Source organism: Myxine glutinosa, chromosome 13 (assembly GCF_964187855.1).
Source record: "Myxine glutinosa chromosome 13, kmMyxGlut1.1, whole genome shotgun sequence".
Lineage (NCBI taxonomy): Eukaryota > Metazoa > Chordata > Myxini > Myxiniformes > Myxinidae > Myxine > Myxine glutinosa.
This window is the reverse complement of record NC_136273.1, coordinates 3,574,656-3,593,524: the sequence shown is the minus strand read 5'-3', so window position 1 is coordinate 3,593,524 and position 18,869 is coordinate 3,574,656. Positions and strand designations below refer to the sequence as shown.

At 44.7% G+C, this 18,869-nt stretch overlaps 1 protein-coding gene across 2 annotated transcripts in view; it reads right to left on the bottom strand.

Moving 5' to 3' along the window:
* The window catches only part of GPR107 (G protein-coupled receptor 107), a 55,019-nt gene that overhangs the window by 16,143 nt on the left and 20,007 nt on the right, over positions 1-18,869 (bottom strand). For both annotated transcript variants that reach the window (XR_013621141.1, XM_068133605.2), the window contains exons 5-9: positions 14,754-14,952; positions 14,486-14,596; positions 12,774-12,907; positions 12,275-12,350; positions 5,259-5,332 (exon numbers count right to left, since the gene is read on the bottom strand). Coding sequence is in view for 1 of the 2 variants with exons in the window: in XM_068133605.2 (XP_067989706.2) it covers positions 5,259-5,332; positions 12,275-12,350; positions 12,774-12,907; positions 14,486-14,596; positions 14,754-14,952 (594 nt within the window). In the remaining variant the exon portion in view is untranslated. The remainder of the gene's footprint in view (positions 1-5,258; positions 5,333-12,274; positions 12,351-12,773; positions 12,908-14,485; positions 14,597-14,753; positions 14,953-18,869) is intronic.

The following is an 18,869-nucleotide window of genomic DNA, read 5'->3' as shown; positions in this document are numbered from 1 at the left end:
CCTTAATTACACCCCAGTACCATTTAATCAGTGTTATGCTTTCCATGACTTGTTCCCCCCACCACAAATTGAAGATCTTCATTATACTTTATAGTAAGCCACACTTCACTTTGAACAACATATGCCAGTAAGGTTATAGACTTAACAGATTACAAGTTCAACTGTATAACTCAATGTTACAACTTGGTTTACATGGCAATTACTGAAATAGTCCATCTGTTGCTGAAATAGTCTATCTGTTCTGTTGCTGAAACAGTCCATCTGTTGCTGAAATAGTCCATCTGTTGCTGAAATAGTCCATCTGTTGCTGAAATAGTCCATCTGTTGCTGAAATAGTCCATCTGTTGCTGAAATAGTCCATCTGTTGCTGAAATAGTCCATCTGTTGCTGAAATAGTCCATCTGTTGCTGAAATAGTCCATCTGTTGCTGAAATAGTCCATCTGTTGCTGAAATAGTCCATCTGTTGCTGAAACAGTTCATCTGTTGCTGAAACAGTCCATCTGTTGCTGAAACAGTCCATCTGTTGCTGAAATAGTCCATCTGTTGCTGAAATAGTCCATCTGTTGCTGAAATAGTCCATCTGTTGCTGAAATAGTCCATCTGTTGCTGAAATAGTCCATCTGTTGCTGAAATAGTCCATCTGTTGCTGAAATAGTCCATCTGTTGCTGAAATAGTCCATCTGTTGCTGAAATAGTCCATCTGTTGCTGAAATAGTCTATCTGTTCTGTTGCTGAAACAGTCCATCTGTTGCTGAAACAGTCCATCTGTTGCTGAAATAGTCCATCTGTTGCTGAAATAGTCCATCTGTTGCTGAAATAGTCTATCTGTTCTGTTGCTGAAACAGTCCATCTGTTGCTGAAACAGTCCATCTGTTGCTGAAACAGTCCATCTGTTGCTGAAACAGTCCATCTGTTGCTGAAATAGTCCATCTGTTGCTGAAATAGTCCATCTGTTGCTGAAATAGTCCATCTGTTGCTGAAATAGTCCATCTGTTGCTGAAATAGTCCATCTGTTGCTGAAATAGTCCATCTGTTGCTGAAACAGTCCATCTGTTGCTGAAACAGTCCATCTGTTGCTGAAACAGTCCATCTGTTGCTGAAACAGTCCATCTGTTGCTGAAACAGTCCATCTGTTGCTGAAACAGTCCATCTGTTGCTGAAACAGTCCATCTGTTGCTGAAACAGTCCATCTGTTGCTGAAACAGTCCATCTGTTGCTGAAACAGTCCATCTGTTGCTGAAACAGTCCATCTGTTGCTGAAACAGTCCATCTGTTGCTGAAACAGTCCATCTGTTGCTGAAACAGTCCATCTGTTGCTGAAACAGTCCATCTGTTGCTGAAACAGTCCATCTGTTGCTGAAATAGTCCATCTGTTGCTGAAATAGTCCATCTGTTGCTGAAATAGTCCATCTGTTGCTGAAATAGTCCATCTGTTGCTGAAATAGTCCATCTGTTGCTGAAACAGTCCATCTGTTGCTGAAACAGTCCATCTGTTGCTGAAACAGTCCATCTGTTGCTGAAATAGTCCATCTGTTGCTGAAATAGTCCATCTGTTGCTGAAATAGTCCATCTGTTGCTGAAATAGTCCATCTGTTGCTGAAATAGTCCATCTGTTGCTGAAATAGTCCATCTGTTGCTGAAATAGTCCATCTGTTGCTGAAATAGTCTATCTGTTCTGTTGCTGAAACAGTCCATCTGTTGCTGAAACAGTCCATCTGTTGCTGAAATAGTCCATCTGTTGCTGAAATAGTCTATCTGTTCTGTTGCTGAAACAGTCCATCTGTTGCTGAAACAGCCCATCTGTTGCTGAAACAGTCCATCTGTTGCTGAAATAGTCCATCTGTTGCTGAAATAGTCCATCTGTTGCTGAAATAGTCCATCTGTTGCTGAAATAGTCCATCTGTTGCTGAAATAGTCCATCTGTTGCTGAAACAGTCCATCTGTTGCTGAAACAGTCCATCTGTTGCTGAAACAGTCCATCTGTTGCTGAAACAGTCCATCTGTTGCTGAAACAGTCCATCTGTTGCTGAAACAGTCCATCTGTTGCTGAAACAGTCCATCTGTTGCTGAAACAGTCCATCTGTTGCTGAAACAGTCCATCTGTTGCTGAAACAGTCCATCTGTTGCTGAAACAGTCCATCTGTTGCTGAAACAGTCCATCTGTTGCTGAAACAGTCCAGCTGTTGCTGAAACAGTCCATCTGTTGCTGAAACAGTCCATCTGTTGCTGAAATAGTCCATCTGTTGCTGAAATAGTCCATCTGTTGCTGAAATAGTCCATCTGTTGCTGAAATAGTCCATCTGTTGCTGAAATAGTCCATCTGTTGCTGAAATAGTCCATCTGTTGCTGAAATAGTCCATCTGTTGCTGAAATAGTCCATCTGTTGCTGAAATAGTCCATCTGTTGCTGAAATAGTCCATCTGTTGCTGAAATAGTCCATCTGTTGCTGAAATAGTCCATCTGTTGCTGAAATAGTCCATCTGTTGCTGAAATAGTCCATCTGTTGCTGAAATAGTCCAGTTGTTGCTGAAATAGTCCATCTGTTGCTGAAATAGTTCATCTGTTGCTGAAATAGTCCATCTGTTGCTGAAATAGTCCATCTGTTGCTGAAATTGTGTCCCAAACCCATCTCTCTCTGTTCCCACCTTTCCCAGTCGAACCCAACTGCTCCGGGACTGTGTCCTTCTCTCCTGACAAGGTGGAGAAGTTTTTGTCAAACCTCGACTCTGATTCTGCAACCGGACAAAACGGCATCAGACCACGGGTCCTAAAATCCTGCTCTGCCGCTCTATCTCACCCTCTCTCTGTTCTTTTCACCCTCTCTTTTGCTCAAGGTCATCTGCCAGCATCTTGGAAATCAGCAAACATTACCGCTTTACACAAAAAATGTGCAAAAACAGATCCTTGCAACCACAGACCAATCAGCCTGCTTCCAATTATCAGCAACGTCATGGAATCCATCATTGCTTCAGATATCAAATCCTTCCTCTTCCCCAATGGCTTGATCTCTGATCATCATTTTGGATTCAGACCAGGTCATTCTACTCTGGACGTGTTGCTTCTGCTGTCACAACAATGGATGGAGGTCCTCAATGCCAAAACAGGAAATCAGAGCTGTCTCACTTGACATATCACGTGCCTTCGATATGGTCTGGCACCCAGCTCTGCTCACCAAACTCTCCTCCTATGGTATCCATGGAAATCTCCACTCATGGCTTGCGGACTCTCTGGTTGTAGGCAATGTGTGGCCCTGAATGGATTTCTCTCATCTCCTCTTCCTGTTCTGGCTGGAGTTCCCCAAGGTAGTGTTCTGGGCCCTGAGCTATTTCTGGTCTTCATCAATGATCTCTCCGACTCTTTGGAAAATCCTCTCTATCTCTTTGCTAATGACTCCACTATCTGCCGCTCCATTCCTCATCCCTCAGATCGGCAGTCTGCAGCCTCCTCACTCTCTGCAGACCTGGACAAAATCACAGACTGGTCAAACAAGTGGAACATGTCTTTCAATCCTGACAAATCTTACACTCTTACTATGTCTCTCTGAAAAGACCGACTGAAAAACCCTCCCATCTACTTTCTCAACAATCCTCTCCAAGAAGTTCTGTCCCTCTAGCTTTTGGGTCTCACTATCTGCCATGATCTTTCTTGGGAAAACCACATTTCCAAGCTGGCCTCCAAAGCCAGTCGCCGACTGGGCATCCTCCGTCGTGCGAAGTCCTTCCTTGGCACACCTGAGCTCCTCACCACATACAAGGCTTTCATCCACAGCTCAATGGAATACTGTTCCCCCCTCTGGGCCGGTGCTCCTGCCTCACACCTAGCTCGGCTTCACGCTGTTAAAACCAAAGCTTTCAGAATCATTGGAATCTCCTGCGATGAAGCTAACTCCGAGGGTCTTTCACTCACTCACCGCAGGGAGGTTGGTGGTCTTTCTGTCTTCTACCGACTCGTCTCTGGCCTTGCTCCCCCAGCTCTCTCAGTGCTCTGTCCCCCCAATATTCCTTCAGGTCGCACAAGATCTGCCTGCAACCCTCTTATGGTTAAACTGCCAAACTCTAGGCTCTCTGCTCACCTTCACTCTTTCATTCCCCTTTTCTCCCGCCACTGGAACAAACTCCCCCACTCCCTTCAATCCCACTCTTCCCTCCAGGTCTTTAAAACAGCTGTTCACCACCATCTCTTATCTTCCCCATCCAAAACCTTGATCTTTTCTACCCCCGCTAATTCACCCGAGATACACTTTTTTTGAAATTCCAACTTCTTTCCTGGAAGTCCTTGCAGTGTTCATATGTTTTATACCTCTCCCACCTCCACCCAAGCCCTCCCCCTCCCACATTTCTCCCGATGCCCCTGCTCTCAAATGTTGTGTTTGTGTCCTTCCCCCTCTCTCCCCATCTTGTCTACTGCTCCCCTTATTTTTTGTGTTTTATGTGTCGGTTTGACTTTTTGTATGATTAATGTTAGCTCTTTCACGAGCCTCGATCTTGTGTACAAAAAAAATAAATAAAAAAGGTCAATCTGTTGCTGAAATAGTCCATCTGTTGCTGAAATAGTCATGGACGGAGGTTATCTTTTCACCCCTGTTTGCCAGTTTGTCTGTGAGCAAGATATCTCAAAAGGTATGGATGGATCGGTGTGTGACAGTGTGACAAATATTGAAGTTTGGTGTGTGACAAGGACAAATTGATTCGATTTTAGTCAAGATCTGAATCTGGATCCAAGAATTATTTAAGTGATTCTTCAACATTAAGAGATAAGGCTAAAAGTGATGTACTGTATGACATGATATCTCCAAAAGATGTGAATGATGTATGACAAAACTTGGTGGACGAGTTGGGTAAGTGACAAGAACAAGCAGATTCAATTTTGGTTCAGGTCAGAATCCAGATCCGGCCTGTTAGTAGAATACAAAACATAAACTGTTCAGCTTAGCCTGGCGGAGGTATGCGCTCTACCGAGTGCTCGTTCTTTTTGATACTATTATTCAATAAAATATGCCAAAGCTGTACATGATATTTAAAGATTCCTAATTTTGAACAGATTCATAATATACCACCAATAAATTGAGAAAGTCAAATATAAAGTGACACGATGAGTCAAGACAAATCATCGCATGATAAACCTAGGTGCTGCTTCATTTTTTAGTGTAAAGACCCTCGATGGATGGTTTACAAGCATGAGCCAAGATCTTGTAAAGAAAACCAAAAAAGCAGAGGAACATTTAAATAAGAATACACATCAGGTAGATAAGACTTACAGGTGAGTAATGTAGTAAACAACTGCCCAGCCTTCAATTGTGCATCCCTGTGTCGCAATGTAATGGTAGTTTATCTGCAACCAAAAGGCAAGCATCATACAGGGAGAAGCATCACCACATCGACCATGTTATTACATAGGCTAGGCTCTCCATGAAGGCCGGCAGTATACAGTACGTACACCCGTTTAAAGCAGTACCAGTGGCTATTTTAGTGTACTAACAAAACAAATACTATTTTACTGTTTTGTAACCACAATTTAATGAACTATTACAAAGTAGCATGTTGTACCACTTCTCCTCCTGATTATGTTAATATCAGGTTGTATATTATTTTATATGTCATAATATTGTTGTGGATCTCGAGCTCGCTCCCCCTCGAGCCCTGCTCCCCCTCGAGCTTCGAGTCCACGAGGCCGCCCCCACGCTATACTCGTGGAGGACGGATTGCTGGGCAATTCCAGCCGCCAAACCCACAGCTAGCGCGTGGAAGGGTTTCCGGTCACAACCCGAGTACCTTCGACACACACACAGCTGCGAGGATGGGGGCTGGACCTCTCACACGAGTCACGCTGGTCTTTAATGCCGAGCCGTTTGCGTGTCGCGTAACTCGTGCCGTTAATCGCTATGAACCCGATTGAGCGGTTTTAACTCGTGCAATGCGAGGCCAATGGTGAAGGGACGAAAACGGCCAAGTTGGAAACAAAGCACAGATCTATTCACAAATGTACACTGGTGATAGAAAAGGGACACAGAAGAGAATCTTAACCACCTTACTTAGGTTTCCCAGACAAGGGCCCTCAGACTCGTTCGGGGAAGGGGAGGAAGAAGGGAACGCGCCCAAAGTATGGCCACTTGGCGCAGTTCGACCTGGACGGCTTGTTGGGCGTTTCCCCCCCCCCCCCCCGAGGATGTTTGCGGCAGGGATGTCGACCTCGGTCGTGGACGGACGGGAATCCACACAGCGTGTCCCGAAGCCAGCGAGGCAAAGCGCACGTGCAGGGAGTCCAGGCAGGGAGATCGTCGGGCCAGAGAGCGAATCCAGGGAGCGTCCAGAGTCCAAAGAGCGTCCAGCCTGCGAATCCGGAGAGAGTTCAGCCTGCTCGAGAGTTCAAATCCAGAGAGGTCGTCCTGCCAGAGCCAGCTTTCGGGGGTCCGGGCCGGGTCTTATATCCCCCGGAGCCCCACTAGAATGTTCCACGGGCCTCCACTGGCCGCCGGGGGGGTCACGTGTCGTGATAGCCCCTCATTAGTCACTCCCCTTAGCTCTCATTGGCCGCCGTTGCTGGCCACTCCCCTTTAGCTCTCATTGGCCACCGTTATTGGTCACTCCCCTTTAGCTCCCGTTGGCTGTTTTCTGCTTACCAGCCACACCCTCCGGCTCCTCCCTCGAGCCTCCTCGACTTGTCCTAGGCCCACCATATGGCATTCCAGGCTCCAATGAGGCCTACCCTTTCTCTACCTGCCTCAACGCATACTAACACTGGGAAGGAGACTATACTTCACATTTCATAAGAAATAACTGACTAATCGAGGCTGCATGTTGTGGTGCAACTAACTAAAGGGGGGTTGCCTTTATTCCAAAAACCACAACAATATCAATCATTTTCTAAATCTGATCTTTAAACTGCAGAGTTTGCTGTGTTCATAGGGCATCAGTCTTCTGATTGACTCATCTGGCAAATGTAGCCATTTAGAGAATGCAGGATAACCTAGTTTGAGTTCACTCGACTTCCGCTGAAAGCACGCATCACTCGTAGACTGGGCCGAGTGCTGATCTTAGAATGGTAAACAAAATTAAGCGTGCTCGACAAATTCGTTTATCGGAAGCTTTTCTTAAAGTAAAGCCCACAACTGTGACCGCCATTGAATACGAACACTTGATGGCAACAACAGCTGTTGCAGCTAGTGACAGGGGACTTCAACTTGAACTTAAAGGTAAGCTGTCTATACACTACACCATAGGCCTTAAATAATCAGTCCCATAGGGCATAGGTGTTTCTTGTACTGTTCATTTATCATTCATTTGTCATCCCTTTTCTTAAAAATATCCCCGTGGGGGATTGACGGCTATTTCCCCACGGTTTCTGAGAAGATTTTAAAAGTAAATGACCTGAATGAGGCGAAACCCCCCTTTTCAACTTCTTATGGGGGCGGATCTGGATGGGGAGCACAACCCCATGAGACCAAGGGAACCCAAATGGCCAGACCACCTCAACGCAAATCTATCCCTTGATATCCTACAAAATAAATACGATGTGTCTTTTTCCGAGTTATAAAGTGGGGAGTTCTGCAATTAAAAGTCGAAATCTTCTTCTTCACAATTAGCCGTGACATCGAACCAGGAATCAGACCGCTACTTCCGTATTGTGTATGGGTTACATCGCCGTACGATTCAACTCAAACAGCGAATGATTTTCGAATTTCTACAAATATGCCAGGGCGATGCGTCCTTGGTGGTTGTGGTAATACAAACCGAGAAGGTTTCATGGCCGAAAGATCCGAGGGTTGCCAGAAATTGTACGAGGTTTGTCCGAAATAACCGAGTGTGGATTGGGCCTACAAGATGTTCGCTTTTGTGTTTGGAACAGTTGTAAAACAACAGAGATGGATAGATCTTGTGGTTATCCACCATGATCGAGAGAGGATGCCACCCTCATGATTAAGCGGAAGAAACAACCGTCGCTCGAAAATAACATCATCTCCACCGAGCTACCAGCACATGTACACGGGTGATTTGAGTGGTGAATCAAACACCTGTGTTGGTCTGCTGATCGACTGATCTTACCTCGCCAGATGTGCTGGCTAACATCACTGCCACCTTGCCCGATGCATCTGAAGAGCTGAGAAAACCATAGCTAACAATACCCATGACCACTCCACACACCCCTCCCCTTCCACCACCCCTCCATAATCCCCCTCCACAGTTTTGCATTTGATAATGAACTTAGCATGCATGAATTTATTGTCAACAAGCAATTTTAGTTGAAAAAAAAAGGAAAAAAAAGGTAACCCCAAACATTCTATCACAAGAAGACTAAATTTAAAAAGGAACTTCAAACTGAGTGAACACAAGGTGTTCAAAATATTTTTTCTTTGAGATCAGGACTTACAGGTTTAAGTAAACAATGTTAAATCACCATGATGTCATGCATGTAAAAACATCATCCATGACATGTATGTATGTATGTATGTATGTATGTATGTATGTATGTATGTATGTATGTATGTATAGACATACTCGCATATATTCGATGGATGTGATCAGTATTCATCAAATGTAGAGGATGTGGGGAACATACTTCATCTGTGAATGAATGAATGAATGATCGTTTTAAGGCCATTTTTCCCCCAAGAGCGGGGGTTAGCCTGGCGGGTTCCATGATAATCATGGTTCCCTGTTTGAGGCAATGTCTTTTTTATGGCCGGATTCCCTTCCCGACGCCAACCCTATTCCCTTCCCGTCCTGCACCCGATGCTCCCCCTCCCTCTTCATTAACGGTATGGACCTCAAACATCTGGGGCCTTCGCTCAAACCTGATTGATCTCTCCATACAGGTTAATCTCTCCATACAGGTTGCTTCTGACAATCCAGCCTTGATCTGCTGAACAGAAACTTTCCTCCTTCAAGATGTCTCCGATTCCTGAATATCTCTTCCTGCTTACTTCCTCCTCCAGTATGATAAACCTGAGCCTCATCCTGGTGGTGGGGTGGCTATCTTTATCAAAAACTCTCTTCCTCACTCTCCTTGCACTGCCCTCTCTCCACCCCACCCCCAGGAGTACCTCTGGCTACGGCTTCCTCTCCGCTCCAACCTTTTGTTCATATGTGTTCTGTACCGTCCTCCAAACAGTGATGACTCCATTTACATCTCGCTGTCTGACAACATGGACCAACTTCTATCCACTCATCCCAACTCTCTCTTCCTCATATGTGGTGACTTCAACTATCATCGTGCCAGCTGGCTGGGTGTGGGTACCTCTCTCACCAGCCATTGCATCTCAGCAAAGGACTTCTGCGACTCATTGGGACTGACACAATCTGTCAATTTCCCGACCTGGATCTCAGTCAATGGAGAATGGAGTATCTTCTCTTCGAGACTTGGTTATGACAAACTTCCCTGCAAATCTCTGCTGCTCTTCTTCTGCTCCAATCGGTTCATCTGATCATGTGCTTGTTAAAGTGGACATCTCTCTGGCCATTCTCAGAGAGCCTCCTCAGCATCGACGAGTCTGACATTTCACTCAGGCTGATTGGCAATGTCTTTAAGCAGCCATCAATCATCTGGACTGGTCTCCCCTCTCTACTGCCTCTGACATAAATTCTTCCGGGGAATTCTTCCAAAGCAAACTGCTCTCCCTCATGCACAGATTTATCCCATCTCGTCTTCAGTTGTCTTACCCTTCTTCCCGTCCATGGTACACTGAATCCTGTGGTGAGGCAGTCGCCCTGAAACAACTTGCCTTTGCCTCTTGGAAGGCTAATCCAACTGAAGGCAATCTCAGTTCCTTCCACCAAGCTCGGATCAAGTGAGTGTCTACCCTCAGGAGTGCCAGGAGGCACTATCTCTCCACAAGCAAGAATGAACTCTCAAACCTGTCTCCTTCCTCCAAATCCTGGTAGCGTCTGGTCAAATCTGTTTCTGGTGTTTGTTCCCCCTCCATCCACTCCCTTACCTCAAATGGCTACACAGTTGACACCGCACGTGAAAAAGCCGAATGCCTCAACTCTGTGTTTGCCTCAAAATCTTGTGTCCCAAACCCATCTCTCTCTGTACCCACCTCACCCAGTCGAACCCATCTGATCCTGGACTCTGTGACCTTCTCTACCGACAAGGTGGAGAAGTTTTTGTCAAACCTCGACTCTGATTCTGCAACTGCACCAGACGGCATCAGCCCACGGGTCCTAAAATCCTGCTCTGCCACTCTATCTCACCCTCTCTCTGTTCTTTTCACCCTCTCTTTTGCTCAAGGTCATCTGCCATCATCTTGGAAATCAGCAAACATTACCGCTTTACACAAAAAGGTGCAAAAACAGATCCTTGCAACTACAGACCAATCAACCTGCTCCCAATTATCAGAAAAGTCATGGAATCCATCATTGCTTCGGATATAAAATCCTTCCTCCTCTCCAATGGCTTGATCTCTGATCATCAATTTCGATTCAGACCAGGTCATTCTACTCTGAACATGCTGCTTCTGCTGTTTCAACAATGGATGGAGGTCCTTAATGCCAAACAGGAAATCAGAGCTGTCTCCCTTGACATATCACATGCCTTCGATACGGTCTGGCACGCCGCTCTGCTCTCCAAACTATCCTCCTATGGTATCCATGGAAATCTCCACGCATGGCTTGCGGACTTCCTCTCTGGTCGTAGTCAACGTGTGGCCCTGAATGGATTTCTCTCATCTCCCCTTCCTGTTCTGGCTGGAGTTCCTCCAAGGCAGTGTTCTGGGCCCTGTGCTTTTTCTGGTCTTCATCAATGATCTCTCCGACTCTCTGGAAAATCCTCTCTATCTCTTTGCTGATGACTACACTCTCTGCCGCTCCATTCCTCATCCCTCAAATCGGCAGACTGCAGCATCCTCACTCTCTGCAGACCTGGACAAAATCACAGACTGGTCAAAAGTGGAACATGTCTTTCAATCCTGACAAATCGCACTCTCTTACTATGTCTCTCCGAAAAGACCGACTGGACAACCCTCCCATATACTTTCTCAATAATCCTCTCCAAGAAGTTCTGTCACTCAAGTTTTTGGGTCTCACTATCTGCCAGGATCTTTCCTGGGAAAACCACATTTCCAGGCTGGCCTCCAAAGCCAGTCGCCGACTGGGCATCCTCCGTCGTGCGAAGACCTTCCTTGGCACACCTGAGCTCCTCACCACATACAAGGCTTTCATCCGCAGCTCAATGGAATACTGTTCTCCCCTCTGGGCCGGTGCTCCTGCATCATACCAAGCTCGGCTTCACGCTGTTGAAACCAAAGTTTTCAGAATCATTGGAATCTCCCGTGATGAAGCTAACTCCGAGGGCCTTTCGCTCACTCGCCGCAGGCAGGTTGGTGGTCTTTCTGTCTTCTACAGACTCCTCTCCAGCCTTGCTCCCTCAGCTCTATCTGTGCTCTGTCCCCCAAATATTCCTACAGGCCACACAAGATCTGCCAGCAACCCTCTTATGGTTAAACTGCCAAAATCAAGACTCTCTGCTCACCTTCACTCTTTCATTCCTCTTTTCTCCCGCCTCTGGAACAAACTCCCTCACTCTCTTCAATCCCACTCCTCCCTCCAGGTCTTTAAAACAGCTTTTCACCACCATCTCTTATCTTCCCCCATCCAAAACCTTGATCTTTTCCACCTCCGCCAATTCACCACAGATCCACTTTTTTGAAATATGAACTTCTTTCCTGGAAGTCCTTGCAGTGTCCATTTGTTTTATACTTCTCCCACCTCCCCCCCAAGTCCTCTACCTCCCACAGATCTCCCGATGTCCCTGCTCTCAAATGTTGTGTTTGTGTGCTTCCCCCTCTCTCCCCATCTTGTCTACCGCTCGCCTTGTTATATGTTTTATGTGTCCATTTGATTTTTTTGTGTGATTAATGTTCGCTCTTTCACGAGCCTCGATCTTGTATCCAAAAAACCCCACCAAAAACCCCCATAGTCGCCTCTTACGATGCGCAGGGATATGTTGTACCTATTCTAAATCAGGGTACACACTGGGATCATTGGTACAATTCCAGAGGTACAATTCAGAGGATCCTCATTTACCAGATAAATAGCAAAGCCAAATTACATGTCTGCTTATCAATGGCTAATTGTACTTTTTCTCAGATACTAATATGTGATGCAATAAACAATATAGGATACAACACAACCTTGAATATAAAGAATAATGCAAAAAAGAAAAAAAAGAAAAAAAAGAAAAGTAAGACGTTCTCTCAGAGAGGAGGGATGAGGAAATAACTACAGGTACACAAAGAAAAAGAACATGTGAAGGGGTCAATGTTCCCTTGAAACTTACAGAGTGGAAGAAGAGCGATAGTGCTTTGGTAAACACAAGTGCTGCCATCAGCCAATGGATTTTGAAGACATTTGCCCTGAGGGTCATGAAGAGGTTTGGAGATGGAGACAAAATGGACACACTGTATTTCACCATCAGGAAAAAAAAGTACGAGGTATGGTTAAACAGAATGGTCTGTTATTGATAAATCGAAGCGATATATCACAAGTGGATTTTTAACCTCAAGGAATCAGGGATGACCTTATTGTAGATTGTGTAGCCTATGCTGTTGATATTGGTGAAGTTTGGAGTTGGCCTTCTTACTAACTGCGTGCTGTTAAAATAAGCTATGGTTGGTTGCGCTCCAAGTATCAGGGACACCGAAGAGGAACGGCAGGGTAGTGCTTCTATTGGCCAATACACACTTGCAACTAAACAAGTGTAACTTGTAAAGAAGTTCGTTCAAAATATTTTGACGTTTTAGTGGGTTTAAACACACGCCAGCATGCAGTGGACATACCTGTTCTTCCGCAGCATGTAAACCCACATGATAGCAGCAGTAAGAAACAGCAGGCCCATTGTAAAGAACAGGCGCGGCAGTGGAATCTCACCTGCTGACAGGTAGCTGTATGGATTACGCTCTACCATATCCAGCTAAGAGAAAGATGAACACAAGGATCAGAAAGTAATTGATTGTAAAAGTAATCATGCACACTTACAAGAATATAAATTATTTATTTATTTATTTATATTTTTTCATGACAGATGAACCAATCGGTGTCGATCTTACATATACATGTTTATATATGCATAATCTTTCACTGTCTTCTTTCTCTTACTGTGAATTACCTTGAAAAGTAGAGCACGAAAAGCTTCGGTTAATCCTATTGTGTCATGTTTGTTTTCCTCTATTTTAAAGCATTCCACTACATTTATTGCAGCACCACCTTTCACAGAGCACCAAATCGAGTTAGCCCCAACACCTTTGCCACACACAACACATGGCTACTTTTACAAAGCAAAAGCACAATTCCACGCTCCTTGAGATTACTTTTTTTTCATGGGCCCCTGCATACCCCCATCTCTCTACATACCCCCTCCCCTTCCACTACATACCCCATCCCTCTACATTCTGAAATCATGCAGAATTACAAGGCAGGTTTATATTTGGGGGTAGCATAAAAGTTGATTTCTACAAGGATAATGGCTAGGAAATCATTAGGGTTAAAACGGAGATGATTTTGTAGTGAGGCACGAATGAGGGGGCATAGTTTCAATGGGAAAAGAGGGGGGAGGGGGGGAGGGGATAGGCTCCTGTCGGCTCTTGATTCATAAGGGAAAATCAAAAATCCCGTGAAAAACACAGGGCCACGAATGTTTAAGCAGGTCAGAACTAGAACGGCACTCTTCGTTGTCATGACGTCGACCGATATGCCTCCACCCACATTATCACATCATTATAAATACTTGTATCAACTTTGATTTAAATCCATTCAACTGTGCCCAAGTTAGCACATTTTTATCTGGACATTACCTCTGATCTTTGACCTATTGACCCCAACATTTAATCACTTCATGTTTACATCATTATACATACCTGTATCAAGTTTTAATTTAAATCCCTTCAGCTGTTCCCAAGTTCGCACATTTTTACCTGACATGACATCTGACCTTTGACCCCAAAATCCAATCACTTAGTCTTTTACCATATTATACATACCTGTACCAAGTTTGAATTGGATCACTTCAGCTGTTCCCAAGTTATAGACTTATTACACACTTTGACCTCTTGACCCCAAAATCTAATCAGTTCATCTTTACCTCATTATACATACCTGTGCCAAGTTTGACTAAGATCCCTTTAGCCGTTCTCAAGTTATCGCGGTAACGAAAACCTATCACGGACTGACGGACGGACGGACGGACGGACGGACAACCTGAAAACATAATGCCTCCGGCGACTTCGTCGGCGGAGGCATAAAACCGCGGAAGGAATGTTGAATCGTGTGGTGGGGACAAGTCGATTTGATCTTGGTTCAGGCCTGGATCGAGATCCGCATATCAGTGGATACAAAACAAACTGTGCAGCCTGGTGGAGGTATGCGCTCTACCGTTCTGGTTATATATAGATTACCTAAAGGGAAAGTCATAGTGGTATCATACTCGTGGTTGACATGACAAAAATCCCCCCAGCTCCCCCCGCCCCTCCACACACTCATTCACACAGCTCACCACCATGCTGAATGGTACGGGACGGTGGGCACTTTGCTTCCCTTCTTCACAGCTGTGGAAGAACAAGGTGTAAAGGCCGATGTGTTCATCCTTATCCATTCGTACATAAAACTGCAGCAAAGGAGGGAAAGAGGAGCGACAATGAGAACAGAGGCAAATTACGAGTAGATTGCTCGACGATACATTTACCATCTTTATCAAAACCTCTTCCCAATCGCTGACTTGCGATATCCATTACTGCACGATCACAGTTATGTGATTCACAAACCTGCGTTTGATAAAGGCCATTGACGTTGAGCAGAGGAAGCTCATTACTGCCGACGGTATCCTTGTTGATGCTCTCAGTCTTGGTCAAGTTGAAAGATTTCTGCTTTGAAGTTGCATTCACTGGCGGATCTTCACGTGGTTTTTGGGAGTATATCGGCAAGTTGCCGCCAGTCTGGTTCACAGGTGGTTGAATGATGACCCTATGTGGTAGAATGACAAACACTTTGGCAAAAGAAGGCGTGAAGCAATGTAAAGTTGTGCAACTTCAAAAATATCGGAAAACAAAGTTGGAAAACATGCACAATCTCTACGTATATCGAATGAAGCATGACACGTCATCGACGTCATAAACGGTGCATCCCTCGGTCGAGCCTTTCATTACAGTATGGTGCAATAATGTTTCCACAACTGCTTTTTTATTGTGTTTCATCATCAAAACCAGCAAGTTGCCCGTGCCCACACGGGATTCTAAACGGGGTAGGGATGGGGCGGACAAAAATGCAAATGGCGCCTTCTGTCAACAAGCCGGCAAGCTGGGAGCAACAATTCACATTCATTGCCACATCTGATCTAATGGTGGCGAGGTGCTCCATTTGAAACTGCTTGTTCGATATATTATTCGTCTACAACCTACTACCTTTTTAGCTAGTAGGGTGTAGACAGCAACCGCCCAGGGTGGTACTACCATCTTGACTTAGGAGCGTTAAAGTGGTGCCCGGAACCATCTTACACTCTCCATGTCAGGATTGCTCATCTCACTCTCTGTCTCACTCAAACTACAGTTATCGGGCTAGCTTCAACCTCTCTTTCTCGCAAACATCATACACTTTTCTTCTCTTTTATTTAAGGCCTGGCCTCGATGAGGGCTATATAGTCTGTGCCTGGAGCCTCCAACATCAAAAATTTTTTTTTTTTTAATTTTTAATATGTTTTTTTAGCTTTTTGAAGCCAAGAGACCGTAATAAAAATTTGCATTGGTGCCAAAGCTGATGCCCAATATCAAATTAAGAGTAGGATGCTTTCAAAGTTGATAACATACCTACCGGCATATAATTACAGATGTATTTCTTAAAATTGATACCAGCGTAGAAGTAGAAAAAATGAACATGATCAAAAATGACAAAATAAACAAGCATTCTGAGTATTGCGCTGCAATACATGTCCCCTACCGGCAGTCTGTCGTCCGGAAAACTGTTGGGGAAATTACCAAAGTTCAAAGTGCCATAACTTTGTCAAAAATGATCGAAACGTCGTGAAGTTCGAACTTGATCTGTAACTTATCATGAGGAAACCATGTGCCAAGTTTGAAATAATTAGCATTAAGAGTTTAGAAAAAAAGTCCGGAAAACTGTTCTTTGCGTGACAGACTGACAGACTGATAGACGGAGGGACGGAGGGACGGAGTGCAAACCTATAGTCCCATCTGGTGTACACTGGTAGGGGACTAATAAATATGAAGAGGAAATGAATATCTTGATGAAATTACAGGTGACAGATCAACATGAGGGTATAAACCACATTTAATAAAACTACATGATCTAATCAAAATTGATAGGAGCTAATAAAAATAGCACAGGACGTATTATTATTATTATTATTATTATTAAAGCTCCTTTTGTGTATATGTTGAGTGTTTTGATTGTCTATTGTCTATAAGAGTTATATGGGATGTTAAAAAAAATAAGTGAAAGACAGCCAAATCGACATACATCTACATACAACATGCTAAGAAATGGCAGAATTCTGACCAGCCTCTCCCCCACCTCGACATACCCCCAATCTCCCCCCTACATGCCCCTCTCCCTCAACATACCCCCATCCCTCTACATACCCCCTCCCTCTACATATGCCTACCACCCCCTCTACATACCCCCAATCTCCCCCCTACATACCCCTCTCCCTCTACATACCCCCATCCCTCCACATACCCCCATCCCTCTACATACCCCCATCCCTCTACATACCCCCATCCCTCTACATACCCCCTCCCTCTACATACCCCCTATCCTCCACCGAAATGCTGTGTGCTCCACACATTTCGCTTTCACCCTTCCTCCCTCCTCCCTCCCCCCTCCTCTCTCCTCTCTTCTCTCTCCATATGCATATGGAATCAATCCAATTATAATGATATCATTTCTTGATACTGTAACCTTCCTCCCTTTTCTCCATATTTAAATCAATTAAAATTTCTCAACAAGTCTTAATGGTTTGCCATGATATATCCCTTAATACCTCCTCATGCCTGAATCAAATACCTGTGACCAGTTATGGATCGGTTTGTGATGGATTCTCCAACATTCCTCATGTACTTTGCCATCTACAGACTTGGCATTTAATATGGAATATTTTTTTTTCTTGACTTGGGTTTACTTTCTTAACTCAGTATATCAATCTGGTGAGTTTATTTTACACTTTGGTGATTTATTTGTTAAAAGAACCATGTCACTGATTGTCTGTCGCAGCAAGAAGTTAACAACAGGATTATATCACAGGTGGCGTGGCAAAATGTACGGACAGGTGCATTTGATGATTGGCTTCACAGTCGGGTACACAAGGGTTGTTGCGTTCTGTATTAGTGGAAAACAACTGCTGCACGTCTCCAAAAGTTATTGCCGCTTCCTCTGGAGATGGTCCGTCAACTTGACAATGCTGTTTGTCATGGAGTGGTGGCTTTACGAAATTACGGCATGAAACAGCGTGCTATTGCTCAGCAGTATGGCATCACTCAAGGTCAGGTGTCAAAGATCCTGAAACGAAATGCTAGAGGGGTGTCCCTACTCCAATACCGAGGCCAGGACGTCCCCGCAGAACCACAAGGAGGGATGATCGCCAGCTGCACCGGTTAGTCCGCAATGGCCGTACCAAGTCAGCTAATCGGCTTAGGGTTGAGTGGCAGCAACTGACAAATGTGCCTGTATCCAGAAGGCTAGTCAACCAACGACTGGTTCAAGCAGGCTATCGTGCCAGGCGTCCCCTGAGAAAGCCACGCCTGACTAGACAACACCGCCAGCGCCAATTGCAGTGGGCCAGAGAGCACCGTCAATGGCAGCCAGGACATTGGAATCACGTGATCTTCAGCGACGAGTCTAGATTTCTGGTCTATCGTCAAGATGGCCGCGTCCGAGTGCGCAGACAAGTGCATGAAGCCTACAACAAAGATTGTATAGTGCCAAGAGTCCAAGCTGGAGGTGGTGGGGTGACCGTTTGGGCTGCTTTTCATGCAGGGGGCAAACCTGACCTGGTTGTTCTGAATAGAAACCTGAACCAGTTCAAGTACAGGGCCATTCTGGAAGAAACATTGCTTCCATTTGCTCGTGCAGCCTTTCGAGGAAACTTTGTCTTCCAAGATGACAATGCACGGCCTCATCGTGCTCGCATGATCCAACACTTTCTTGCTGACCGTGGTGTAGAGCATATGGAGTGGCCTGCCATGTCCCCGGATATGAATCCGATAGAGAACTTGTGGGCAGAATTAACGCGTCAAATCGACCACTTGGACCAGCAGCTGACCTCTGTGCGTGAATTGCAGCAGGCTATTGTCACTGCATGGCAAGCGATTCCTGTCCACACCTTGGCAAATCTCGTGAACAGCATGCCTCAACGTGTACGTGCTCTCCTGAATGCTCGTGGGGGTTACACGAAGTACTGAACTGTAATTTTACTCTCCGTAATCCCAGTCGTAATTTAACTTTTGTTTTTGTTAACAATTTTTTTGGCTAATGTGCAAAATAAAGAGATACTTCTGGAAAACGTACAGAAGTTTAACACAGTACTGTCCATGAATTGAGTTCGATATCAGTTTACATCACTTTCAAGGATCAATTTATTTGTTTCGAAATGTCAAATGTGGGTTTTGTTTCTTTTAAAGGTCACATTAACAAAATCTAGAATAATTTCAACATAATTCCAATGAACTTTTGGTCCTAAGACATCTTGAAAAGTAAGTTCACCCCCACAAAAAAAATATTCCATATTAAATGCCAAGTCTGTAGTTCTTTCAGATTTTTAAGTCATTGTCAGATACATAATTAGTTCGCCAAATGCATCCCACAGACGATGCCATCAGATAAACAATTTGTACCTGGACTCGTGCTCCCCAAAAACTGCATCCATATCT